This window comes from Stegastes partitus, unplaced genomic scaffold, assembly GCF_000690725.1.
Source record: "Stegastes partitus isolate 25-593 unplaced genomic scaffold, Stegastes_partitus-1.0.2 Scaffold227, whole genome shotgun sequence".
NCBI lineage: Eukaryota > Metazoa > Chordata > Actinopteri > Pomacentridae > Stegastes > Stegastes partitus.
Window position 1 is genome coordinate 200779 of NW_007577958.1, and position 27511 is coordinate 228289.

The 27511-nt window shown below is 43.2% G+C and overlaps 1 protein-coding gene across 1 annotated transcript in view; it reads right to left on the bottom strand.

Annotated features, from left to right (window-relative positions):
• Positions 1-27511, bottom strand: part of mpp7a (MAGUK p55 scaffold protein 7a) — a 154147-nt gene that overhangs the window by 83941 nt on the left and 42695 nt on the right. Inside the window, exons 3-4 of the mRNA XM_008281223.1 lie at positions 13808-13926; positions 129-206 (exon numbers count right to left, since the gene is read on the bottom strand). Of these exons, the coding sequence (XP_008279445.1) occupies positions 129-206; positions 13808-13926 (197 nt within the window). The remainder of the gene's footprint in view (positions 1-128; positions 207-13807; positions 13927-27511) is intronic.

Below are 27511 nucleotides of genomic sequence, written 5' to 3' on the forward strand. Positions count from 1 at the left end.
TGAGTAGATTTATGTATTTGCACGTGTTTTCTTTGTTGTGGAGACATTATACTTATAACCTGTCCACCTTGCCTAATACGTTTAGTTTTCCATTTGTCACCAATCTTTACTGAAAAAACAATGCTTACTTCACGGGCCAGAGATGCAGCGCTGTCCAGAACAGGGATGGGTTTGCTTTCTTCATAGTGCTGCAGCCGTTCATGGATCTGAAAGAGAGATTGTGTTCATCAGTCAGAGTGTGTGTGAGAGAGAGAGAGAGAGAGAGAGAGGGTCAACACTGGGCTACAGAGGCCACGGCAAAGCCTGTCTGAGTAAACACACACACGTGTGAGCAAAAAGTGCACACAAGTAGCCATGTGCACCGACAAGCATGTATGAAACATGTACAGCCTCCATCCGCACCATCTTACACACACACACGCACACGCACACAAGATTAAAACAAGAAGCAACTGCACGTTCACACAGCAAACGCACACACACACGGATCTTTCACTCCCTCGACTGAACACAACAGAGTGCTTCTAAGTATTTCAGTTAGCATAGCCACTGTGCAAACAATCCAGTTTTCCACCATGCATTTGATATGCCCTAGTGGCCTGGTGAGGATTCCAAATCATTTCAACAGTCTGGTTAAATTGGCTAAACATTTCCTTATCAGCCTCAACACTGCAACTGCACAATGTTGAGAGACAAAGTTATATCTCTGGAGGGTTACTAAAATGGAAAGTAAGCCTTACTCGTGTGTTAACGTTTACTCATTTACACACACAAAAACACTTCATCACTCAAAAACTGATACGTGAAGCAGAGATGGAATAATTCATACACACAAGCACACGCTAGCGCCCACGCACATGTCATCAAACACACAGTTGTGCATTGTGCTCCTGCCTACGCACACACAGACACACAAAAAAACACTACAGCTATCCCATTTGTGATTTAAGAGCAGCTGTGCAGGAATGCGTTGACAGCCTACAGGCTGCTGTCAGGTCCCATCAAAGAACAGACAGGGACGACTATCCTCCCAGCAGCCACTCCTGAGTCTCTCCTCAGCCCAGCATGGTGAAGGGGAGCTGGGCCATGGGTCTGACTGATAGCTGGGCCCTGGGCCTGGAGCCTCCAGCTGGATGTCCTAGAAAGCATTCCAGCACGATGGTGGAACAGAAGGCTCTCTGGCTGGGGAGAGTGACAGAGGAGCCCCTGGGCCAGTTCGGTGTCTGCAAGGCCAAATCCACACATGTGGAAGCATACATACACACACATGTACACACACACAGACTCAGACATGCAGATGGAGCAGTGACAATCTGCGACAGAGAATCACTCAGCAGGACAGAAAGAGACACGAAAAGCAGTTTGTTTGCTGTCACTTTGTGAGCAGCTACAGATGCTGTGTGCAATTAAAACATCTGTTTTAGGATTGTTAGACATGCTTTTTACTCCTCACTACACAAATTATGTTTTTTAGCTAGACAGCATTCTACAGTAGCTGCACTGTGGACACTGTGGAATGCTAGTTGGAGAAAGTTGAATGTTCTGACATGACACCATCATAGGATGGGATTTGTCCCTACTAAGAAATGCTTTTTTCTTTATTTTTGGCCAATTCTGGAGAAATTCAGATTAGTAACAAAGCAGGCAGCATGTGTTGATGAGTTTATTTGAGACTCTTCAAGCTGTCATCTCTTTGGAAATTACCACCACAGAAAACGTCCTGTAATTAAAAACATGATGTAATTCTGAAATGCACTAATGTCAGCATTCCAAAGACACTTTTATGACCTCATCGTGAAAAACCTGCAACGCAACTTTGTGTGAAATGTCAGTGCAGAAGCATGCCCCTCTCTGCCCATCAACATTCCAGTTTAACTGTTGGCCTTAAACAGCTACAGCCATTTCAGCTAGACTTATCCACAAAGTCTCCTGTGATAAATCACGGCCTGTTAGGACTGTGCCTTGGCCAACAGAGCAGCCGTGTTTCAAGGTCAGCTTAGAGGTTCAAATCCCTGTGTAAAGCCGACATTACTCGGCTATAAAACATGGTGCATTAGGCGTGTCGTGAAGGTAATCTGTTGGAGGTTTGAGGGAAGGAGATGGTTGCTCAGCTTAGCTGTAGTACGCAAAAAGCTGTGACTTGCGGGCCCTCAGACAGCTGAGATGTGAAGTTAAACAAATGGTGGCAAAAAGAGGAAGCAATGTAGTGAATCTGCAATGTCCAGGAGTGGTGCAAGAAGCTACAGGAGGGCAGCGATAAGGCTGGTGATAGACATAAAAAAAATAGCTTGGATTGTTCCTAATATAAGTTTAAATACAGCCGAATGTTTAAGTGGTGCTGAGTTGAACTGCTGTCATTATGTTCCATGTTTTATGGCATCAACTTTAGTTCTGCCACTCAAGGGCAATTCCTGGAAATTTTTATGCTCATCTGTTTAATTTCACATTGCCACGTCATATTTGAACTGTTTCTCTGTACTGTTCATGAAGACCCAACAACTCCACCCTGTGCTCCGACTCCTCTGTCTGTTCTTCTACAGTAGAAGCCCGTAAAAGGACAGGCAGGCAGCTCCGGTTACTTCATCTGTCCTGATCATCTTTGTAAGAAAACAGATGAAATAAATGAGAAAGGTTGCCAGTGTCTTCAGCGCTCCAACATACCACAGTCCTAGTGACATCTGCTTAGGTAGTTGTTGCTCCACCACCTCGACTTACTTAGTTACTGTGGAATTTCTCCTCTGCTTGGTGAGCAAACGCGAGATTGAAATGCTTTTATTTACAGTTCAGGACACTTTCCAAGTGCCTGTCCATGACGCAGTAATATATTTTAAAGTCATTACCCAGGTTTTTGCATAGCGCGCTCTCTGTCCCCTTGGTGAGGCAGCAGCGCTGCTGGCAAATGGGAAAAGTAGCCTGGCGGAATTTTTAAAAAAACAAAAAAAACAAAAACAGTGAGAGACAGTGTGTTAGAGCCAAAGAAGGCTTAGCTCAAACCATAGCGCAGTCCAGGACACAGAGCCGAATCAAAACTGGGGTTCTGAAACTTCTCCGATGAGAAATGTAGTGCTACTTCTACGTTAAATAAGGCAGAAGAGCCACGGTCAAAATACTCAAAAATCAGGAAAGCTCCAAGAAGCAGAGGCTGGGAAAAGATTAATGAATGAACACCTTCACTGAGAGCTTCAAAAAAGGAATGCTACAAAGAAGTAGTGTGTCCTGTCTCCACAGAGGCCTCAGACTAAGTTGTGTTTGCTTCCAGAAATACCCTGCAGGCTTAAAATACACATAGAAACATATGCAAAGAAAAGTATGAAGAAAAACACTAACATGGTTAAGAATTGATATGAAAGAATGCCAATTAGGATCGACTGGAAGAAAAACACAACATCCATCTTCATCTTTTGCAGACGAGAACTCCAACCCCTGCACAGGATCACTGTTAGGATTTAGGGTCAAACACCGCAGAGACCTTTCAAAAAACTTTACGTAATAAAATGCAGTATTTCAAACTGTATTCATGTGTTTTTTCATGAGCACATGCAACAGTAAGAAGAACAATGACTGGGTCTAGCCTCGAATGTCTACGTGGAGGCATGGCTGAGGAAAAAAGCATGGCTTACAAACACTAATCAGGAGACACTACAGCAAGTAAAGTCTGGCACAGAAAAGGGAGAGAGCGTGCAAGAAAGCAAAAGCTTGATAGATGGAGAGGTGTGCTGATGGAAGGAGAAAGAGAGGTCTGGAGATCACAGGGCTGGATAGTGTTTCTGTTTCTGAGTCCTGCAAAGAGTCTCGAGGCCTCTGGTTAATGTCCACTGCCCAAAAAACTTCACGTTGGACCGGTTAACGCTGACGATCTCTCTCCTTCTCATCTGTATATCTACCCACCAGAGTGGATCCAGTATCATACGGCCGTTAATCCATCCGGGTCTGATCTCTTGGTCGGATCCAGAACACCTTGTCAAGGCACCGTGGCCTGGTGGACTAGACCAGGTTGGGGAGACGAGAAGTGGAGATAATAGACAGACGTGCGGAGTTGCAACTGGAATTGCTGCGAAATGATATGTTTGCTCAAGAGGCATAAGGAGAAATGTTGAGATTTGCTTTTTCTCCTGTCACAGTAGGTCGGCTTACAGGGTTTTGGCTTTTGCTCTTGTATGATGGCATCAGGTCTTGGACACTGCACCGAGGTTTGTGATGAAAGTACCAGTTTCTGTTCGTCTGTTGAAGGTACAGCTGGCCAGGTCTGCTAAATTAAGTTTATACTCAAGACAGTGTTCACGATGGTCGACCTGATAAAGCATTTAACTGCAAAAATATTTCTTAGGCTCTGATACTGATCAGAATTCTTTAATACTAGGGAACTTATGTGTACTTTTTATAATAAATGTCACTGTAACTATGATAATAATTACAATGCATCAAAAGAATGTTGTACGTGTGAAAACTACCGAACCACTTAATCCACATGCAGTTTTACAGTGTTACGGAGGGAACGATCTGTCAGTGAGCCTTGAGGTGCCACTTCTACAGAAAAGGCTTCCTTCTTAAGTAAACTTTTGTTCCTGACTGTAAAGCTGCAAGTTTTCATGATGGAGCAACCAATTGCGATTGATGTTTTCCCTCAGAGACCTCAGGAAGTTACAGCAGACCTTGCTGCTGGCAGTTTGAACCTGTGTGATGAGTTCACAGTGTATAACAGTATAAATGGGAATCTCCTCTTTGATATTTTCTTCACTATTGCCAAGACTGCTGTTTGGTCTCTGGGTCGAAGCCATAGACCCGATTCTCATCACCCGAAATGATTCTTGACATAAGGGTTTATTCATCCAAAGCCTGGTCATGTAGATTATCTCAGGCTTTGACACGGTGTTGCTTCTACAGGTACCTTCAAGTGGTCACAAAAAAGGCACATAACAGAGGTTCTAATGTTAACCACAAAGCGAGAGTGGCTGCTCACGCTTGCTGCATGACACTGTTGCTTTTGTGTGCAACAACACATCTTGATTGCACTTCGTACATTGTGTTTTTCCACAGAAACAGAGATGAGAAACAACAGGTAAGTCAGCCCTGGATTTGAGAAAATGTGTGTATTCTGCAAGCTACTGTGTCCGAACTTAGATTGACTCAAAATACTCGGTGCAGGTAATTCTTCACAGACACAGGCTGATGCAAAATGCACTTCTGCAGGCTGTCGTACAGGAGAGCAGTAACACTAGAAGGCTGAGGTGACTAAATACAGTACGTTTTATAAAAAGTGGCAGTTTTCTTTTTTTCAGTTTTTTTTTTTTCTTTTTTAACATATCCATTACATGGATCTGCCACCAATATTGATATTTTGGATCAGCTGTGGAAAAAACTCACTGTTCATTGTAAGAATTCATGCTTCTGCCAGGGTGTCTCCCTTTGAAGAAAATCAGTTACACTTTTCTAAAATGTTAATTTTTCAAATATGACAAAAGTTCTTGAACTTGGACCAAACTCCTACCCCACAACAATGTCTTCAGACACATGAAGACACTCAACTGTCTAAGAAACTATTTAGAATTGTATATATAGTCATATCACTTGTTTCTCTACAGCCATGCCTTTTAAACAGAGAACTCACATAAATCCAGCACATTTCCTCGACCAAGACATAATACAGAGAGGCCCGGGGCCTGAGCTTGTTTCTCGTTTGTTGTGGAAAAGGCCTGGAGAATGTGACAGCTAATTAAGAACTGACAGTAGATCCAATGGATGAGTGAGAGAGAGACCATTGCAGCTGGCCAGATATGTATGACAGCTGAATCATTTAGATGGGGGATACATTTCCTCCTGGAAAAGGAGGTACAGAGGCCTCTGACACACCCCCACGCACACTATGTGTTCTGTAAAGCCAGGACAGTGCACGGCAAAGTCACACTCACGTACATACAGAGAACGACAAACAGCTAAAATCCAAACTGCAAGTTTTTTTCTGTTTCAGCATCTAAATTTGCACGGTACAAAAACATTACCAGCAAGAAACAAAGGGAAGTGACATACATCATGTGACATACAGTTGCTAATGGGTTAATAAGCAGCATAATGAATGATTGTGGGAGTAATGCCAGGACAAATGCATCTGACGTACTGAATCAGGCTGATTTGAGTGCTCGTGAGGCACTCAGTTTAACATATAAATATGCTCAGACAATCTTTAAAAGCTCCAGGTGAGCCCATGATGTCTTGAGGCAGTTCTTGGGCCAAGAGGGAGCCATAAATACACTATATGGCACCATGAACCTAATTTTCCATATTTTATGTATTGCCTCTATGCTCCATGTCCTATTAAGATTGGTTTCATATCGTATAGACCTTCTGGTTTCACTTTGAGCCGTTCTTTCCGAAGGAATACAAATTTGGGGTCAACCAAAGTGACCTGGAATAATGGTTGTGGGATCACTCTAGAGATTTTCCTTGATTACCAATACAGATATTTGACTGATAGAATGAGGACTGGTGGATGTATAGCTATCTTCTGGTTTTAACTGTCCCTCCTGTGCTAGACATCAAGTCAGTGAGTTTTAAGGTTATTCAGTAGTCAACAGCATATTGTTCTGGTCTGCTGTAATATGAAGTTCCCCTCTTCTGTTCCCCCATCCACATCACAACCTTGCTCATGGCTTCACCTTTCGTCATCTTGCTCTTCTGGCTCAGTTTAGAGTCACTAGTTCGTGGCGGTATACCAGTGTGAGGAAGAGGACTTAGTTTGCATACAAGTTTTCTAAAAACAATCTTGTCGCTTATGTTAGAAAAAATATTTTCTAGCAACAAATATCAAGTTGACTGACAATAACTGAAGTTCTTAAACTGAGTCACTATGATGTCAAAGCTTCTTAATTGAGAACAAACTCAATCTCTCATAAGGATGCAGGCTCCGTTCTCTGAAGCACCCTGCAGGTATTTGTTCAGCAAATAAAGTATGAGAGGTGGTACAGGTTTACCAGATGAGTCCTGGACCAGATGATTAGCCAGGTTTTGCTGCTACTTACAGGATGTCAGGTGTTGTGGGATTTTTTAGAATTGAACAAAAGAGAAAACAGATTTTTTTTTATAGTTCAATAAAAGACAAACCTAGAAATATGATTAGGAAGGTTAAGTAAGCGTGGAAATGAGACTAAAAAGTGATGTGTAAAAGTTAAGCATAAAGAAATAATGTGATTAAAGAATATTATATGTAAACAAAACAGAATTTATGAATATACTAAACAAACCTGTGAAAAAACCCGACCTAATGAAAATCGACTGAAGCCTGAGACCTGTTGGCAGGCCAGGATACAGCAGGCCTGACACGCATGCGCTGTCCTTGCACTGCGAGTTCAGATAAGGACACCATGGCCTTGAAATGACCCAGTAAAAATGGCGTCCGGGAAGGCCGTAAGAGCCCTAACACTGGGGGGTAGCAGGAACCCAGCGCAGCTGCAGAGTCTTAGATTACGCTGTGCTAAGCAAGAAATAATGCGACTACGGACTTTCTGATGGGTATAAAACAAATCAGGTTGGGTTTTTTTTCCATGGTAGGAGGGGAGTTGGACGAAGTTCGCAAATGTATCGGACATGTATGCATTGATAGGCAGCCAAGTCTCAAGATTTTGCTCATGTTTGTTCATGCGGCCTCTGTTTCGAATAAACAGCATTCACATCAGACTCGAAGATTTTTCCTTCTCGTAGAACTTTTTTGGGGTCTGAAATACTTAGCTAAGGATCGTTATTTCGGTTATATGTTTTAACAACGCTGCCTGATCACCGCTGGCCCGTACCAGGCAAGCCGAGTCCCGACACGGGCTTAAAAAACTCACAGGGTACTTTTGTAACAGGGTGAGGGGATTTGAACAATTCATTTTTGTGATCTTCCTTGGTAATGGGACCGAGAGCAAGGCATGGTTGGATGTGTAAGAGAAGTGCTCAAATGGTTGCTGCCAAGGAGTAGAGAGGATGGGCATTACAGGGTGATCACTAAATTACTTGTCAACAAATGTAACTGACAATTCGCTGGTAGTGGTATTGTGCATTTTAAATGTTCTGCACATAAAGGCATCACAGCTTAGTGATTGATTTGAAGGATCACCTTCCCACAGTCAAGGGACATACAGACGAAGTTCAGCACCGATCTCAGCACAAGAGAACTGGAGGAACACTCAAACCAAATATCCTCACCAGGCCTAAGCATTGAGGAAGATAGTTTTTGAGCTACACTTCCAGTGATGTGACTCAGCTGGAAAGCTTACAAGCAACATTTAACATTAATGGATCAGCAATGTTATCCCAGCCTCAGATCAACAGAGCATCCCTTTCCTGGCAAGTCATCACAGAAGCTATAGGACTGTGACTTAATGCTGCCAGTGTTGGTGGCCTGCACCGGCCCCCCGTCCAAAAAGACACTCGGTTGCAGAGTTATACCAGCCCTCAGATCATCAAAATGTTCACTAAGTTTTTACCAGCCCTCTCTGCACACAGGGAGTGCATAGGAAGCATGATGTATGCATGTTCTGGTTCCAGCTACCGGATTTAACAACTTTTCAATGTAATATAATAAAGCTGGATATCACAAATTACAGTGTTACATCAATTTCAGCATCACAAAAGTACACAGCAAGCATCTTAATCGTCTTTAATGTTAGCACATGCCTAAAACCACCTGAAGCTAAATATAGAGCTGACAGCTAAATAAAAGCCATTGAGTCCTCGCGCAATTCATAATCTGAATACTTAATTATTTGTTTTAATAATCGGTAGATTATTCAGCTATCCAAATAGTCATTAGTTGCAGCCCCAAAGGTGAGTCATAAAACTTGGAGGGCTGGCTCGAGCTTGATCCAGTTATTCATTCTGTCTGGTACTCAAGAAATATAGTCCAGGTTGTCTGAAAATGAGCTCATTTATCAAGAATAGCCGAAACTTTCCACTTGGGTACAAGCATCAGCTGCAGCACCTTTACATGTCATTAAAGACCTGCAGCACTGAAGAACAAACTGGCAAGCCCACATCAATATTGCTGTGAAACAACGAAGCAAGGGCCAAGCCTATTAGCAACTAACAGAAGCAGAATTTATGGGAAAACGACTGACCACAAAATGAGGGATCTCAGAGCCTACTTAAAGGCCTGCTGACAGAAACTTGGTCTTAAAGGAGAGCCCCACCTGAGGCAGGTGGAAATTGAATATTGTATTATATTTCCTGTGGCTTTTTGTGGAGCGGGAACTTGGCAGTGGAACAGTGAGCGTGGCGGAATTTATAGAAAGCACATTCGAGTAACCCCCTTTAATTGAATAGAGTCGAACTGTCTGCGTCATTTTAGCTATGCTAACTATACACACCCGCACTCACATTTCATGTCAGTTCCGATGCTGCAGCGATGAAAAGTAGGCAAAATGAGGCAAACTTGCGAGCGCTGAGCCCTGTTGAAAGATGATATTAGAAAATATTTGTTTCATCTCTGTGACATAATTGGATTAGCAGGGCGGGAAGAGGCTGTCCCAACTGTCTGCTGAGGGCAGGTGAGGAGAGACAGAACGAACTATAGTCTGGTTTAAGTCTTCATGTGGGACTGAATTCTTTTCTTCTTTCTCGTCTCTCTCTTTCTCTCTATCTCTGACATCTCCTTCTCTGGTCCTTCCCTCTCCTTCCAGACAGAGTGACCAGTAACTGATGCGCTGTAATTACCTCAGGTGAGGCCTGAGCGTTTCCATATGAGCAACCCGAGTTGCAGAGTCTGTCAGATTAACATGATGTGTGTGTTTTCTCTCCACTGTTTAACCTTTCCCAAAGTATCCCCTTCACAGCCTTGTGGAATAAAAAGGTGGAATCTGTTGAGATTTGGTGGTGGGGCTTTAGAGGAAGGGGACAATTAAGGTTTTATTAATGGTGTGCCACTGACGTTAGCCATGTTCACCTGAATGTTGCGTCTGACTGCTGGTCTCTGCTGTAAGGTGAGACGCTTGTTCTGTACTTCTGTGTGTTTCAAAGTTTGCCTGTCTGTCCATTTGGCTCACGAGCTGACAGGCTGGCTCACATCTCAGTACCAAGTAGAAAGCAGAGGAAACACATAGTTCTGCTTGTCTGGAGCAGGGCAATTTCCACTTATGCTTCTGTGTTAATGATAAGAGACGCTAAAAGCAGCTCAGTTTCTCTCCATTGAATGAAATTAGAGAATAAAAAGGTTGGTGGAAGGGGCTAATTTCGGTAAAGAAACAATGTGGTTCTTTGATGTTATACAAGGTGTGGCTATTAAAAAATGAAAATGGGCTTACGTAAGTCGCACAACAGCGCACACACTCAAACCCACGAGGTACACGTTCACCAATAGGTAAGAATAAGCACCCCTGAAAGCTTCACTTGAATTAAATAACATTTAATTACATCATCAGTCTTATTTTTGATAGCTACAACTTGTACTAATGTACTCACACATTTTATGGCTGCCATGGCAAGACCTTGTCATAACTGAACTGTATTTGGTGGGCTTACTCTGGTACACTAGCAATACATTAGTTTAGACTTTGACTGATATAAATTGCACCAACATGGACCCCACACATGAGCATAATGCTCATCAAATTTTGTAATGTCATTCATGGGGTTAGTTTTCACTACCAAACCTTTCTTTTATGGAGAAAAGGAAACACTTCCCAGAACTCCCTGCCTTTTTGCTATTGGTGTGGTTGGTACTGCAGAGACATCTTATTCCTGTTTATCTATATAGCCACTAAAGGGGAGGAGAAGGAAAGGAAGTTTGTCTAGCTTCACCTGGAGGACTTCAAGGTGTTCTTTGATCAAACTGAACATTTAATTTCTTGCATTCTGTGCTTGGCCACGCATCTCCAGGAATACCCGTACTGGGGGCAGAAGATACTTGAACAACTTTAAATGGCTCTTCAATAGAGCTGCACTACTTTACCTACTGATCATTTACGTATAACCATCTGAATTAATTACCAATTAGTTTAACAACAAATTAAATGTTTTGAGATAAAATTCTGTAACTCCAGCTGAAATGTGAATATTTTCTGGTGTCTATACTCGACCCATGACAGTAAACTGAATATGTTTGGGTTGTGAACAAAACAAGACACTTGGACATGAAATACACAAAACAATACTTTTCACCATTTTCGGACATTTTTCAGACCAAACAACTGATCACAATAATTAACAATGGCAATAACCGTTACTTGCAGCCTTATTCTTTACAATAGAAAGGCGTGACAGTTCAGTTCTTCGTCTTATCCCTGAGGGGGAACCCACAACACCTCGTCAAGAGCACACATTTTGGTGGTTTGCATTTACAAGCTAATTCTCCAGCCACAGAGACTGATGCGTAAAATAAGAGGCTCTCCTATATGTTACCTTTTCACCATAACAGCCCAGTTCAATGTTTGTTTCCTGCCAACATTGCACTGATCTGTCAGCCAATCTTGTGATCCATCTTACCCTCAACATTCCTGTATTTTTGTTTTGGGGTTGTTGTTTTTTTTTTTTTAAATATATAAATATCATTAAAATCTTAGTAATTGGGCACATTCAAAAGGAACATTCTTCTTGCAATTCATTCAACGTTTTCAGTACTGAAGCTCAAAAGCTTCACGAGGAAATGGCACTCTTGTCTGACACATCCTCCCCGCCGAGGTCCTCTTGAAAGATTAGCTAGGTATAATCAGGAGCGGTTAGAGGGCAAGGTGAAGTCTGAGAGCTCCACCCATATGCCTGGCTAAATATCACAGAAACATAATGCCACCTTCATTAGCATCACTCTATCTGCCCCACACTGTGCAGTGTTTTCTTTGGGGCCGGCGGGAATGGGAGCCTGAACATGCACAGGCCCTGCCCATCATTATCCATGTTCAAGATGCCTTTTTCTTTGGCCATCCATAACAATCCAGGCATCAAATGAAACCCTTCTGGTTTCCTCAAGTCCCGACATCAGGGCTTTACTTCAGCGTCTGAGGTATGCCATAATTCAGGCACTTTTACACGCTCACATTGGCGCGTTACGGCTCTGGATCCTGAACAAACATGCTTACACAGAAAAGATTTCTTTAAAGGGAAGGCTGAAAATTATGTCGATTTTTCTCTCTCAATTGTCTCTGTGACATAATGACTCTGGCTGGAGGAAGGGAGACCACCAAAGGGGGAAATATATCATGCCAACACATGAAAACAGTGTTCTTTCAAAATGAAGACCATATACAAAGGACACAGTCAAATGCAACGATTAGAGGAGTTTTCTTAGCAGTTGAGCTATAAAGCATTCTCAGCCACATCAGTGGAACAGAGTAGGAGACGGAGCTGTTGTTACGTATAGTTACAGGATAATAGCGGCTTAAAATACAGATTTACAGTGCAAAAACACTATCCAGCAAAAGACTCCACCTCCCGTTCTCTCTCCAAGAGCAGAGGGTGGAGAAAGAGACTGCCTGCAGACTGCAGAGAATCCCAAGTGAAGATGAGGTTATAGCAGACAGACAGACAGAATGTGTTACATTCATTACTTCAGTCTGTCGGCTAGCATATAAAGATATCAAGTGTGCTCATCTTCTCCCTAAAGTCTGCAGCTATCTAGTTTAACAGGCAGTAACCAAACCACAGGCCCATTCATGCTGGTAGAGGGGGCAGTCAGAAGATCTGGGTGGGTAGACTGTTGGAATGACAATAAACTGTAAAGTCTGAATGAGACTGGAAGAAAGGCGGGTGAAAGAAGCAGCGTGAAGCAAAGGTGCAAATGTGTGCTTTTATGTGAAACCGGCTCATGGGTGGGGGACAGAAGGTTCACATTCTCCTCCGTCCCATGAAGGGAATGATGTGACTACAAAGAGAGGTTCCCGCTCCAGTGTTAGAATTCAGACCGTCTGTCAAATGAAGCCAACGTGGAAGAGCCGCAAACTGCAGTTCCTCAAATGGCCACTGGAGGCTGGATATAAAAACGAGTAAATCCTCCTGGACACCCTACGTTTAAATGTCCAACTTTACAATAGAAACAAACAGCCTGTTAGGAGAAAAAAAAAAACTGTTGCGTGCGCCACAGAAAATCCCCACACACAACAAAAGCCGCGCCCCAAAAAAAAAAAAAAGGCACAAAAACACAGAGGGGGCCGCAAAGGGACAGTGCATGGCCTTGAGACGTTACAACCTCAGCTCCATTCACGTTCCCCCTCTTCACTGATTTTTGGATTAGCCCAGAGTTAGGAAAAGAAAGGCACTGCCAAAATGGTGGCGCCCAGAGACTCCCCACTGATGTTCAAATACTATTCAGGAAACCTGTGAGCGATGTCACCGCAGGTTCATCCATCTTAATACAGACCAAAGGTGGAGCCTCAAGCCAGAATTAGATGGATGGAGGGATCTTTTCTTTCCATTGTTTTTTCAGATACAGTTTTTTTTTAATTATTATTGTTATTGGGATTTAAATAGCTTCTTAATTTAAATTTGATGGCAGTTAGAATTGAATTTTAAGGAACATACTGCATGTAGAAGACTGTTTATTGTGTTTCTTTATGTTGAAATCACTGCTCACAGAACTGCTCCTCCATAAATGATGAGTACATCTGTAAGCAGGTTAAACAACACTTGATGTGCAAAAACGTGGTTTTCTACGCTGACAAAATCAAAACTGTTACCTTCATAGTATGCACTAGAGAAGAAGATGTCCTTGCAGTGCCATGACAAGAGCACCATGGGTACTAAATCAGAAACATATCTTAAACAAACAACTAAATGAAACCTAAACAGTTCAAGTATAATTCCAAACTGAAAGATGCGGGTTTGTTTGTTTTGCATTTTGTTTTACCTTGACAAGCGAGTGGAGGCTTCTCTCTCCAAACATGTCCTGAAGGAAGGCGTTGTCCTCAGGGCGGCTGACATGAGGCTGCAGCTGGGATGGCAGGGCCGCCAGCAGCTCGTACAGGCCTGCAGAGGGGGAGGAGGAAACGGAGGGTCAGCATGGCAGGGGGAGGTATGAGAGCATACATGCACAGTCACACACAACACACAGACGTGCAGACATCTGCAGTTTAATAATAAAGGACTGAAGCTGTTTAAAGAACAGACGCTTTGTACGTGTGCATGAATACATATAGACCCAAACGTACGCACGGTCCCGCTACATTTTCAATACCCCCCCTTTGCTGCTGTAACTGCAAATTTCCCTACTGTGGGACTAATAAGGGCTTATCTTTTTCTTTTCAGGTACATCACACGCATTACGTACTCCCAGATTTATTGATGCACTTTTATTTCCTCCCCAGACAAACTCATTCAGACAGAAAAATAGATTGGAAGTTCTGCAAAATACCTTCAAGACTCTTATTCCATTTTTTTGCTTGTCACTGGAAGCAAAAGGAAACACAGAGGTAATAAAGCATTTCCCCCCAGCCGCTACTTCCAGCTTTTGTCCCTGACTTTCCTGTTGTTTGAGGAACACTGCTGTCCCCAATTAGAAACAATTCCAAGACTCCATGTCGGACAACTAGACATTCCACTACTTTTTGATCAGCTGAAAAGTTCAATATGAACCTTCTTTTTTGTGTTATTAACCAGATGGTACACATGCCTCGGGAGGCTTTCCATCTACACATCTTCTCTGCCTGTAAACACTCAGCTTTTTTGGAGTAAAGTGCACGTGTGTTTGCTAAACAGACGTTTTGGTGTTAGCGCTCAGGATAAATTGTCTATGTGGCTGTTCTGAGGGGTATGTCAGCATGTTTTTTTTGTTTTGGTTTTGTTTTTTAAGAATTTGTCACAACTCAAAATGAACTGTTCTGAAGTAAGTATTTGAAGTGAGTGAAAAGAGCAGACTTGGCCACAGACCAACTGATGTCATGAGCGCACAAGGACAGCAGACTTTTGCATTTATCCAGGCCTATGTGGCCAATATACAGGTCATTACCGCAGCATGAGCAGAGTTTGTTGGTGACAGTGAGAGAAACAGGATTCATGGAGAAGCAGGCCCATAGCTGAATCTGAACCGCCTCAGAGCAACATATGCTGAAATCTACAAGGCCTTTCGGGCTTTACTAACCCAGCTTATAAAAGGAACGAATATTTCAAATTCAATTTAAAGAGAACCAGACTGGGGAGCTGATGGTTTCAAGATTAAGCAGAGGGGAGGTGAAGCACTCAGAGAGAGAGAGCACAAAACCAGCGAGTGACTGGGGTTCATTCCAAACACAACAGAGTTCTGGAGTGCAACTGATGGAGAGTAGTAGCAGATACTTGTTTGTTGTTCCGTTCTGGTCCTCAGCGTGGCTGTGATCCACTAAACCAGGGATACAACAAAGGTCCGGCCCATACAGAATGTAGCTTGGGTGGGTTATATGCATTAAAGACAAGACCCCTTAACTAATGTGCCAGAAAAGGCCCCCCAGATTCAAGCTCCTCAAACACAACCACACAGTGCTTGAAACCCTTTGAACTAACACTGATCATGTGAAGAAACTCTAAACACATTCACGGCGGAGCCATCGAAACGTCAAAACAAACTTGAGCGGCTTGGCTACCTCTCTGAGCGTGTCTTTCATCAGAGGACAGAGCGAAAGAGAGGAAGCAGAGAGGAAGAAAAAAAAAACCCACCACAGACGCAACTGGAGTAATTCATAGCTGAAGATGATTGATTGAAAACAATGGTAGACATCGTTGGCTGGATGAATGACTGACTGACTGAACTGGCGGGCTCTGACCCGGTTACAGCAAAAGTGTGCTGGCAGCTCAGACTGTTTGGCAGGAGGGCTGGCCATGGCTGGCTAACTTAGCTCATGTCATGCTCTGCTGCTGCTGTTGGGCACACAGATGGATGGATTGTCATCTGCCACTCTAAACCCTCTGCTTTCCATTTAGAGGTGATTCAGGGTTTGAGTCTCTGAGATCTTTGAGTAGGTGCAGGGGAAATATCAAGATGATATTCTCCCCTGTTCTCAGGCTCCCAACATGGATTCTGTGTAGTGTTAGCGCCTCATACCTCACTGTACCACAAAGGCTCTGTGGTAAAGAAAAAAGTATAACAAAGGAGAGGAAAAGCCACTGAACAAGAGAGAGGTTTTACACACATGTGCAACAGTCTTATTACAGTGAACCCCGTGGTTTTACTCAAGCATGGTGTGTGATATTGTCCCTGGTATGTGATCATCTGATGCCTGGTTCTGGGCTCCTCATCACCAGAAAGCTTGCTTTCTTGCTAAACACAAGCTGCTTGAGGGCAGCTGGCCTTCTCAATCATTTACAACTTGGAACTCCCAACAGAACATCTCACATAATATATTAAAAAAAGGATTTAAAGAGACATGGGATGAGGTGATGGGTGTAGGAAGGGCAGGGGGAGTCAGAGGGAGAGAGATATGGTAATGTCATTACTCTTGGCAGAGCTGAGACACTGGTAGGAGGGGATGAAGGGAACAAGGGAGAGAAAGAGAGTCCCAAAGCGTTTTTTCTCCCCAGGTGAGAAGTCTCTCCTCCTGTCCACACTCGCAATGACTCAATTCTTTATTCCTTCTGACAACAATTCCTTCTTGTCCATGTGGAGAAAACCTAAACAGGCTATGTGATGTGTGCCAATGACACATTATGGGAAATGCATCAACTCCATTAACTGGTCAGAAATAACAACATAATGGGGAAAAAGATCAGAGAAAAGCTCCCACTGTTCTCGCTTTCTGAGGTCAGTGTGTCAGCCTGAACCCTGTGACCCAGAGAGAAGCCAGATTCAAACAACAACAGAAAGAGCGTAGAGCTGCCAAGAGCTAAACAAGGACTCTGCAAAACTGAAATTAAATATAAGAATGTATGGACAAGCAAGGAGGAGAAATCGAGGCAGAAAGAGAGAGGGAGAGGGCACATGCCAGAAAAACAACCACAGACGTGGTAAAATCACTGTGTGTGGACACTATAAAAGTGGAGAAAGAAATAAATCCTAGACCAGACGTATGAACACATGTACAGATCGCGTACATGTAAACAGTGTCCAGGCTGGACAGTGAGAGACAAAATGAGAGAGGGGAAAGAAGAAGAGGAAACAAAACAAGACTGAGCCAACTCTTTACCACTAAAGGGTGGACCGGTTCGTTTCTTGTAGGACTGGTCTGGCTTCATTTGATTTGTTTTGGCCAGACTATTCTGGACCCTCTCGTGCGGCGGCTGTGTGTAGTGAACCTGGCAGTCTCTAGTAGTGGACCACTAGGTTGTGTTGTGGCTAGTGCAGGGCCAGCCCAGCCCAGAGGTTCTCAAGTCCAGCATGATGTTGCGCAGGATGGCCGAAACAATCTTCAGAGAAATCGGAGAGGCAAAGCATCCCATACGGAGGAAGTGACCACTTTAACTGCCAAACAGCACTTCCCCTCTCACGCCCACACCTCCACAGCGGTCACAGAAAATAACTGTGTTTTTCACAGACCCCCATTATGTAAAACACAAAAAAGCCAGACAATGAAATGCATTAAACATGATATGCATCAAATTGCAGGTCACATAAGTCAACAACCTCGGGGGTTTTTCAAGAGCATTGCAAGACGAGGAAATTACAGGAACTAATCTACTAATATAAAGTGTGTAAAATATAGCCCCTGCCACGACATTGTAACTTCAGCACTGTTTACTTACACGCACCGCCCTTGGGGCACATGGACTGCTGGGAGCCAAAATTTATCAGTCTGTCTGTAAATGTACATGTTGGGCTGAACAGCACTGATGCTTAGAGGACCTACTCCCATCATAGAACAGATGTACATACAGAAAGACAAATTGTCTGTCTGTCTGGTGAAAATGAACTTGTTCAAATACAGGAAATGAACGCTGGGTTTTGACTCCATTTCCTCCCCCCTGCACTTTCTCCCAGGTGCTGAATGAGTTATTGACCACCCTCATATATCTTTTGGAAGCATATAGGGAGCACAATGTTCGTGAGGCTCACCAGACTGCTGAGGGAAGAGCATTGTGACAACATGTGGGAGCTTTTCTAGCCGGTCGGTATTTCAAACACCGCCTTGTTAACATGTCCGAGGGCCATCTGTGGAGAAAAAAATGGTGGCAGATATGGGTGGCAGTAGGAGAAGCAGCTGCACACCGGGTAGACTAATCCACTCATGGCTTTATTTACCTCCTCATTGTCCAGCTGAGGCAGAAGTAAGAGTTGCCTCAAGCATAGCAACAGAAAACAGAGGCAGAGATCAAGGATCAGCGAAGGAACACAACATCTGAGATACACATTGATATAAATACCGCTTGATTAAAGCATGCATGCAGACAGAAGAAGACCAATGACAAAGATGTGAAGGAACACCATGGAAAGGCTTTCTGCAGCAGGAAGAAGTAGCAATTACGGTGATGATAATTCCTGCACTTATGCAAACATGTTTTCATCCGAAGGGAGAAGCTGTAGACAGACAGTGGGTGGGAAGATGGATTTACCCTGAGTCAGGTGCCAAACAAAAGGAGAAGTGTTTAGGGCTCCTTGTTCACAGCCAAACCCAGGACAGGACAGAATATGTCATCACCCCACTGCACCCATGTATCTTCTGTCCCCTCACTATAAACCTTTTCTAAAACTTTGCATCTACTAGAGAAAGCTAAAGAAAAAAAGCCAAATGGAATAGCAGCAGCAGCAGCAGCAGCAGCTTTGCCCATCCAGATTAAGTGACCATGTGGCATCGCCTACCAGACATAAAATATATAGTATTACAAGATGTATTAGCTAAGCAGACGCTGTGATCTTTAAGCATAACTTATAGTCCGGCAGCGCTCTACTTGGGATATAACAGTGATATACCGTAGAAAAGCATGGCGAAGTGTAATATATAAGGCTTGCCCTGGAATGTAACAGCAGGAGTCTGTGATCTATTCAAGCCCACAAGCCTCCCATTACCAGCTCCAAACACCAAACCGCTTCTCCACATTAAAAAAAGGTCAGGGGACGGAGCCCTCCAATATCATCTTCAATGATATTTCAGTGTCACGGTCTCTGAATAACAACTCCATCATTTGGAAAAGAGGAAAAAAAAAAAAAAAAGTGCGTGGCTTTTGCAAGATGTTAGTTAGGGGTCCTCAGCATGGAAAATGACTTCAGCAAGAACCGCGGGTTGATCCAGGTGCAATCAATCGTCACTCCAATCATATATCGACTGTTTAACTACCGCGGGCTGAACTCTGGATGTATGTCAGTTCAGGGCCTATAAAGAATCTACGGTTCATGCTGAGATCGCGCCTCATTCAGGGGGAGCAAAAATAAATAAATTCCAGGTTGCAGGACCTTATCAAAGAGGCAGGACAGGCATAATCCAAAAATACGTAAACAAATAAAAGTTTACTGTATTTCATCTTATTTTGTCATCAACCATCCATGCTTTGTCGCACCTTTATGCTTCAAAGGGTTGTCAACGCATTGAAAACAGAGCTCCGGACAAAAGGACAAGTCTAATCAACATAATTGAATGCATACAGTCTGCAGGATCCATTCACCACCTGAGCAGCCAGTGGTGTTTTCAGATACAACTGCTTTAATGGTCATACTGCAGACCAGTCAGGCTAAAGTGGAAGCACCTGCAGCAGGGCCAGCACGTCGTAACTTCAAGGTATTTTGTCCAAGTCTGAGTAGTTAAACTGCCCTCCTACCAAGGCAAATGATGTTCAATGTAAGGAAAGAGATACAGAGAGAGAAATGAAACACGGAGAACAGACAAAATGCTGATGCCATAGACAGTATCATGGATAAAGATCTCGTAGAAGTAGAGGATGAATAATTTAGCGTAGAGTGCCAGGTCAGTGTTTGTTGGATAGAGGGTTCTTAAGTCTGTGGGACACTTGAGTTTGGCAGGGGTCATCCAGGACTTCTTTCCGCAGATGGAGATGAAAGGCCGCTGTTTGGCCCAGTCCGAGCCGCCAAAGCTTAGAGTCTCTCTAGCATGGTAGACAAAACACAGAATCCACAACAAGCCGGCCAGATCTAAATGACCTGCCACCTCTCTTTATCGTGGCAATGGAACAGCAGCGGACTTTCTGGCACGAGTCTGCATGTTCTGTCCAAAGCCGTGGCCAGCTCTTTATTTCAAGCAAGACTCGAAGACGTGCCAATACCACCTGAAACACTTCATTCTGATCATAAATGGATGACAGCACTTGTGGAAATTAGTGCTTTAAATTTACACTCTAAATCTTTCTCTGTCTCAGTGTCAAAGTTGCAGGCTATTACTCAACATCCCGTTGCCTGGTTGTCAAACAGAGCACATGGTCTGTAAAGCTGTTCTCAGATTCTTTCTAATGCAAGTAAGCATGTCCTGCCCGCGAATGACCGATTTAGTACCCTGTGTGCTTTGGAAGGGAACGGTGGGGGATGTCATCCTACTTCAACAAAAAGAGAAAGAATTCTTCGTATTCAAACAAATAAAAGTCATCGTTGTTCTCTCCTAGTTGCACTCACTCTGTTTCTTTCCTTTATATCTGCTTCCTTTGACTGTGTTTTTATTTTTTTGGTAAAATGATGTGGAAATTTTCGTCCTGATGTAAGTGGAAACAGGGAGCTCTTCCAGTGGCAACAAATCCTTGTGTTTCGGTACTGTATCACTGCGGCACCGAGCCGGCTACTGGCCATCGACCACGACAAATGGCTGGAAGCTCCCAGAGGATCCACCGCCCCCCCAACACAGGCGAAGTCCTCCCCCCACCCTCCCTAATGTCTCCCACGAGTTGAAACCGACTAAGGACCAGATGCTCCGGATTCTTGACATCAGGATGGAAAAATTTACTGTTAACCTTGACAGAGAAAAAAACAATGTGGCCATATTCTTATCATATCACTCATACTATTTAGAGATTTGTGTTTCTACGAAAGCATTCGTCCCACACCAGTGTGTGTCTATGTGAAAGCAAAAAAAGTCACAGAGTGCTTCGCTATGAGATTATCTGTATCTCATTACCCAGTATCATTATATAGCTATCACCTTCCCCAAGAGGGGGGTGTTCAAGATAGGAGAAAATAAGATGGCTGGAATCACTCATTTATCGCGCCTGCACAAACATACACACATACAGCCAGTGAGTTATTAGTGTATCTGGTAAAAGCGTTGTCTCATCGAAAGATTTCCATGTGTATTCTTTCATGCGAGTGTCGGCCACCTCCTCCGCAGCTGTGCATGACTGAACCACCCTTACCTTTAAATGCTGTGCGGGGGCCATAAACCTTGATAGAACATGCAGGTACAGCTTGGAATAACACAGTTAACTTTAATAAGGTTAATAAAAGGGCATCGGGGTCTTTAGAAGTGCGTGTTTGAGAGCGTGTGTGCAAGGTTTTGGGTTGGTCTCTGATGTGCGGTTTAAGGGGCACCATGCAGTCATGGTAATGGCACACAGGGAATGACTTGTCAGCAAGCATTTGACTCGGCATCAGTTTTGGGATTTCAAACCACAACTACTCAATTATTCACACCAATGAGTGTCTCATTCAATAAATCGAGCAGAATCAACAGGGGTAGGATGTGATTCAATTGCTAACCTAAATTTCACATATATGCTGTAATTTCCGGACTATTGAGCGCACCTGAATATAAGCCGCACCCACTAACTTTAAAAAGAAAGCAAGTTTTGTACATATACAGGCCGTACTTGTCTACAAGCTGCAGGTGTCCACGTTGCAACAGGAGATATTTACACAGAAAGATGTTACACAGAAGATACGAACCGGTAACATACACACATAGGTACCATAAATGCTATTTTTTTCCCCAAACAGTGCCTGTAACATGGCTGGTTAAAAAAATAAAAGATACAGCAGCCTATCAGGAAAAGTCATTGATCACTATCTTCATCTTCCTCCTGCACTAAAACCACTAAAGTCGTCTTCTTCAGTGTCGGAACTGAACAGCCTCAGAATTACTTCATCACACTTCCTCAGTCTCTCTTTCGTTGTCGCTCTCAATGTCGCTTTCGTCTCGAGTCAAATTCGTAAAAATCCATAAATTAGCCGCATCGTTGTTTAAGCCTCAGTGTTCAAAGCGTGTGAAAAAAGTAGCGGCTTATAGTCCATCATTGTGGACGATGTAAGACGGATGAGCTAGCAGCCAAAGTGAGGAATCAGAGGGACTTCCTTGAATGTACCATTAAAGCCATTACATTGTTTTAAACCATGGGGCTCACGTGGATGTTTCTAAAAGTCTCTCTTCACACTTACAGGATATTGCAGTTTCTTACAGACTGGGCTGCAGCACAGCGCTGGTGGTTATTGCTGAATTATGCCAAGCACAGTGTACATAACACAGGATTTCTGGAGAAATTAGAATTTCCTACTGCGTTTGAGCACCACTGATGGAAAGCATGAACAAACCAAAGCACCTCCAAAGTCCAGCAGCAATTACTTAAATTACAACCCTTCTCCTGACAAACGACAAAAGAAAAAAATGGTGGCGAATCTCCACGCACAGCTTCTCCTAATAATAAGCATTTGTTTTGAGCACAATTTGTTTCCTGGCACATGCGCAATCGGCAGACTTGAAGCGCACACAGTATACATGGTATATTTGGGCATCTTGCCGACATCCACCAACTTGAATTTGTGACAGGATTTACATCACACGTGCTCTTACCTACACAGAAAGCATATATTGGCTTTCACATGTTTCACAGAGACATGGATAGCACTGACAGCTTTGAGATGGCAAACAGAAATAATCCAAACATGGCACGGAATGGTAAATGATAAATGGTCTGCACTTATATAGCGCTTTTATCCGAAGCGCTTTACAATGTGTATCTTATTCACACACACATTCATACACCAATGGTGACAGAGCTGCCATCCCAATGCCTGCCATTGGGAGCAACTTCGGGCTCAGTGTCTTGCCCAAGGACACTTCAACTGTGGAGGGACGGGGGATTGAACCGCCAACCTTGCGACTGGAGGACAACCCACTCTACCACCTGGGGGCTTGTTGCTTTCCTTAACAACACATGGTACCACCCTGGTAACAAGGACGGTTTCTGCTGCCCTCATACTAAACTGTTAGCACAACTACATTCATACGACATGCCCAGGAACCCTTCACATGCCATCTTGGTTGCTGTTTGCGTCCCTCCCTCCTCTACCACAGCAGCCATGTGCAACAACATCTGCTGTGTTACCACCAGACTCCTGCTATGCATCCCAGCGCTTTCTTGTATTGTACTTTTTGTAGTCTTGTGTAATTTTTCATCTTCCACATATTTAAGTGACTATTACAAAGAAATTTCGCCTTTGGGATTATTACATTTCTCCTCAATTCTGATACAATTATAGAAAGTTGTAAGTGCTCTCTGATGTATGAGCTATGCAATGATGTCACCATTTATAAATGACCTCAATCATATCCCATTTCTGTACATATACATACATACATAGAAGCCAACGTTGGCCAGTATAGCGGCTCAATCTTGTGGTCTGTTTGGATGTACTGGAAATACCATCATACAAATGAACATTATATTACACGTCGGAAACATGTAAAACTAGAGATGGCGCAGTGTCACGCACCACAGTCTGAGGAAGATTTAAGTCTAGCCGTTTTTTTTCTGATGCCTCCAGCTCTAAATCACAGCATCACCCTCTGCTACCTCTCTCTCAGAACCGAACCCCTCCAGCACAACTCCAAGCTACAATCACATAACTCCAGAAGCAGGGAGGAAATGGGGCTACAAGGAGCAAACACCCACTCTCACTCCAGGAGGCTCGCTGACCTCTGAATGGCATAAACCAGATGCTGTGAGTCTGAAAAGTGTGGAGAGACATTAAGAGCAATTGAAAAAAGCTCTTTATTTGCAGACAATGAGCTGTTATAACTGTACAGAACAATATGATTGGGTGAGTTATTACTGTACAGATTTAAAATCTCACCTGTTACTGCAGACAGAGAAGTTAAATTTATGTATTTTAGTTGGATGGCAATGATAAACTTTCCCAATATTGTCCAAAAATTAGAAGAATGCGACTGAATGTTTTCAGTTTCATAACCAAAAACTTTGACATTAAATGATTGTTTCTTTTCTAGATCAGTGTTTGAGTCTCTGTATGTTTCTGGGTTTCTTTGGCACAGAGGTGTCAGTGTGTCACTAAGCCTGACCAGGCATCCTGTGATGCTATAGGGGTTTTAAGAACTTTTGGGAGGCCACAATATATACATGCAACGAAACACCCACACAGTGTAAAAATCCTTGAAACTTAACCTTGCAACTAATGAAGTTCTGTAGGGAGATAAACAGTGAGTAGCAGACAGAGGAGTGGGCAGGTTTTGTCCGTCTGAGTATCCCTGAGTGGGAGCTGAAATAAACTGAGAAGAGCCGAGCCAAACTGAGCGGAGGCGTAACAGTTATCTGTCCCCAACTGAGCCCACAACCAAACTCCATCACTGTTGAACAGGAGGAGAAATGACTAAACAGCAGCTGTCTGGCGCAGAGAAAAGACCTGGAGAGCAGCTGCATAGCTATGTTGGAGGGGGGGTTACAGAGTGTTCAGATTAATCTAAGCAGGGTTTTGACTTATTGCCTGAATACCCCTGTGGAGCAGACTCCACATTATCAGGCCTGTGAAGTGCACAATTAAAAGCTAATTTTCCGTCTCCTCTTGGCCGCCTTGTTAGAATGTGCATTAATGTGTGTTTGTGTTTTAGATGCCAAAAAGCGGCAGCCAGCAAAATGTCACTTTACAGCATCCTAGAGCACGGGGTAGAGTTTTCTGAATGCTGAGGGATGGAGAGCAGGGGCTTAAACAGGGCCGCCACTGACTATTTTTCTATCTGTCGACTATTTCACTGAATGGTCAATTTTCCTCCAAAAAAGCAAAATGACCATTTCATTTAAGTTCATCATACTTTGTCAGACTGTAAGTCGTTATATAATGCAGAAAAGTATGAAATAAAAACAAAGGTTTACATATTAAAGCGCAAAACTGGAGTTAAACTGGAAATGCCAGCATGTCCAATAACATGGAAGAGGCTCAATACTTAAGTCGCTAGTGCAATTCCACAAGACAGTTTCTATTAAAGCCCTTAACAAAGTGAAAAAAATCTATTTGTACATTAAACAAGGTGCAACATGGACACGATGGATATCTTACAAGCACAGAGCAGCCAAAGCTACTCCCTTTGTTCCTGTTCTATAACTGTTCTCTGACTTTGGTAGTAGCTTTGAATAAAAAGATTGCCAAAGTCCCTGTGCAGCCTCAGTCTTTACCTCGTGTACGGTCAGTTAGACGATTCACAGTACAGTTAGGTTTCAGTCATTATTTCACACTTGTTCTGTTGTCTGACAGAAAAGAGCCTTCAGTGCCTGTTTTGTCTTGCTCATGCATTACACTGGTGCTGCTGTGGTACGCCATCTAAAGTCTGCATAATGTACAAACCACCTTTTTGTTTTGTGATCAGTAGAAGTACTCTGATTCTATTGAAGCCTTGGAATTCTTTACACTGAACCAAGTTGGATTGTTTGCCACCATTTTCCAGAGCTGTGTCACAGTCTGCAGCCGACCAGTGGCTGAAAAGTATTGAGTTATGAATTGAACTAATCGCGGCAGCCCTTGGTCTTCGCAGTCACACAAAATGTTTCAAGGATCAAGAAAAGGTCCAGCACCAACTAAAGCCATGTCATTATAGGTAGAGTCTGTGATTCTGGACAATATTGATATTTGGCTATTTTGCACTAGATAGCTCGTGCATCACAACTTCTATTGCACAAGCTAGAGTACAGTACTGCCCGTTTATTATCATACCTTCGGTCCAGGATGGAATTCTGACTATCCATCTATCCATCAATTATATATACACCGCTTAATCCTCACTAGGGTCGTGGGGGGGCTTTAGAATTTACAATCACCAATTAACCTCAACATGTTTTTGGACTGTGGGAGGAAGCCGGAGAACCCGGAGAGAACCCACGCTGCACGGGGAGAACATGCAAACTCCACGCAGAAAGATCCCGGGTGTCCTCACCGGGACGCGAGCCTGTGACCTTCTTGCTGCGAGGCAACGGTGCTAACCACCGAGCCACCTTGCAGCCCCTAAGGGTCATGAGCAGGACTCGAACCCATGACTGCTGCGTTGGGGACTATAGTCCCTATACATGGGACGCCAGTTTAACCAGGTGAGCTATGGAATTATGACTATATTCGGAAAATTCCAATAAGAGGCCTTCAAGATTTTATGTATACGTATCTAAGCGCCCGCAACGATAGAGCACTGAGAAAATTGCATCTGTGTGACGAACAACGGGGGTTTATAAAGTCAAAATGGGAATGCTTTCACAAGATTGATGGGACAGTTTCTTTAAAGATCCAGAAATGTATATTCAAACTGAGCTTTATGGTTTTGCTTCAATAAAATAAGGTAATTGACAAACACATGGCCTTCCGCAGCTGACCGAGGTGTGATAATCTACCACGTATAACCGACGCTCAGCCCGTGAGCCGTGACAATCGGCCGACCATGACTTTAAACGGGCAAAAGTTATTCCTCAATTTCAGAGAATTTCGTTGTGACAAAAACTGGGATTATGACATTATTCTAGCGACAAACAGGCTGTTTTACTTTAGGTTATATAAGGAATGATGCAGGACTTCAATGTTTTATGATTATAAACTGGATATTCAATAAAGCGGTTCGACATTAAGTTGGCAGCACTGTACTTCAATTTGAATCGAGTCACTTTGTTTCCCATTTACGGAGTCCGGACTGTGTATAAACACTTCTTTTTCAGCACACAGAGCAGCCAGCTAGCAGACGGTGAGGAGCGTCCACACATTTTTGACATGAAGTGCGTTGGATTGGAATCACATACTCTATCTTTAATCTGCCTCCCAAGCATTTATGAAAAGCCAAAAAGTCACACAGTGAAATGAGTCCAGTAACCCAATCACCAGGACAGCCCGTCTAGCACTCCCCACGGCCACATTTTAAGTCAGTTTTCCTTCATTTTTTATTGTTTTTCAAGTTTATTTTCTCACTATTTGGTTTCATTTATTAGTCTCTAATTTATACAGAGACCTGCTGTTTATTTGGGCCGAGACAGAGAGAAAGAAAGGAGGGAGAGAGAGAGAGAGATGGTATGATCTTACATGTGCCCTCCATTTGTCTGCCCATGTGTTTGTTCTCCAAATACTCCAATAATGAGCATTTTAATAAAAATCTACACTCACACTTTACCATTCTCCTGCCCAAGTCTGGTGATGAAACAGGAGAACTGCTACTAAAGAATAGCTATATTAATGATAATATTTTTACATTATGTTAAAAGTCTGTGTTTCATTTAAGAGAGTACGTGCGGCACGGGGTGTTGAGGGGTCTGTAGATGGCAAGACGGCTCAAGAAAAGAAGCTAAGGTACTGGCAAAAGCCGGAATGTTTCTGTAATTACTGTCAGCCACCACATGTGGAGGAGGTATTGTTTGTCTGTGTGGGCGTACGCTTGTCTGTTAAAGTTACAGACTCTGGCAAATAACTGTAAGTCATTGTAAACACACAATTATTTTCAGTTATATAATCATCAATTCACAA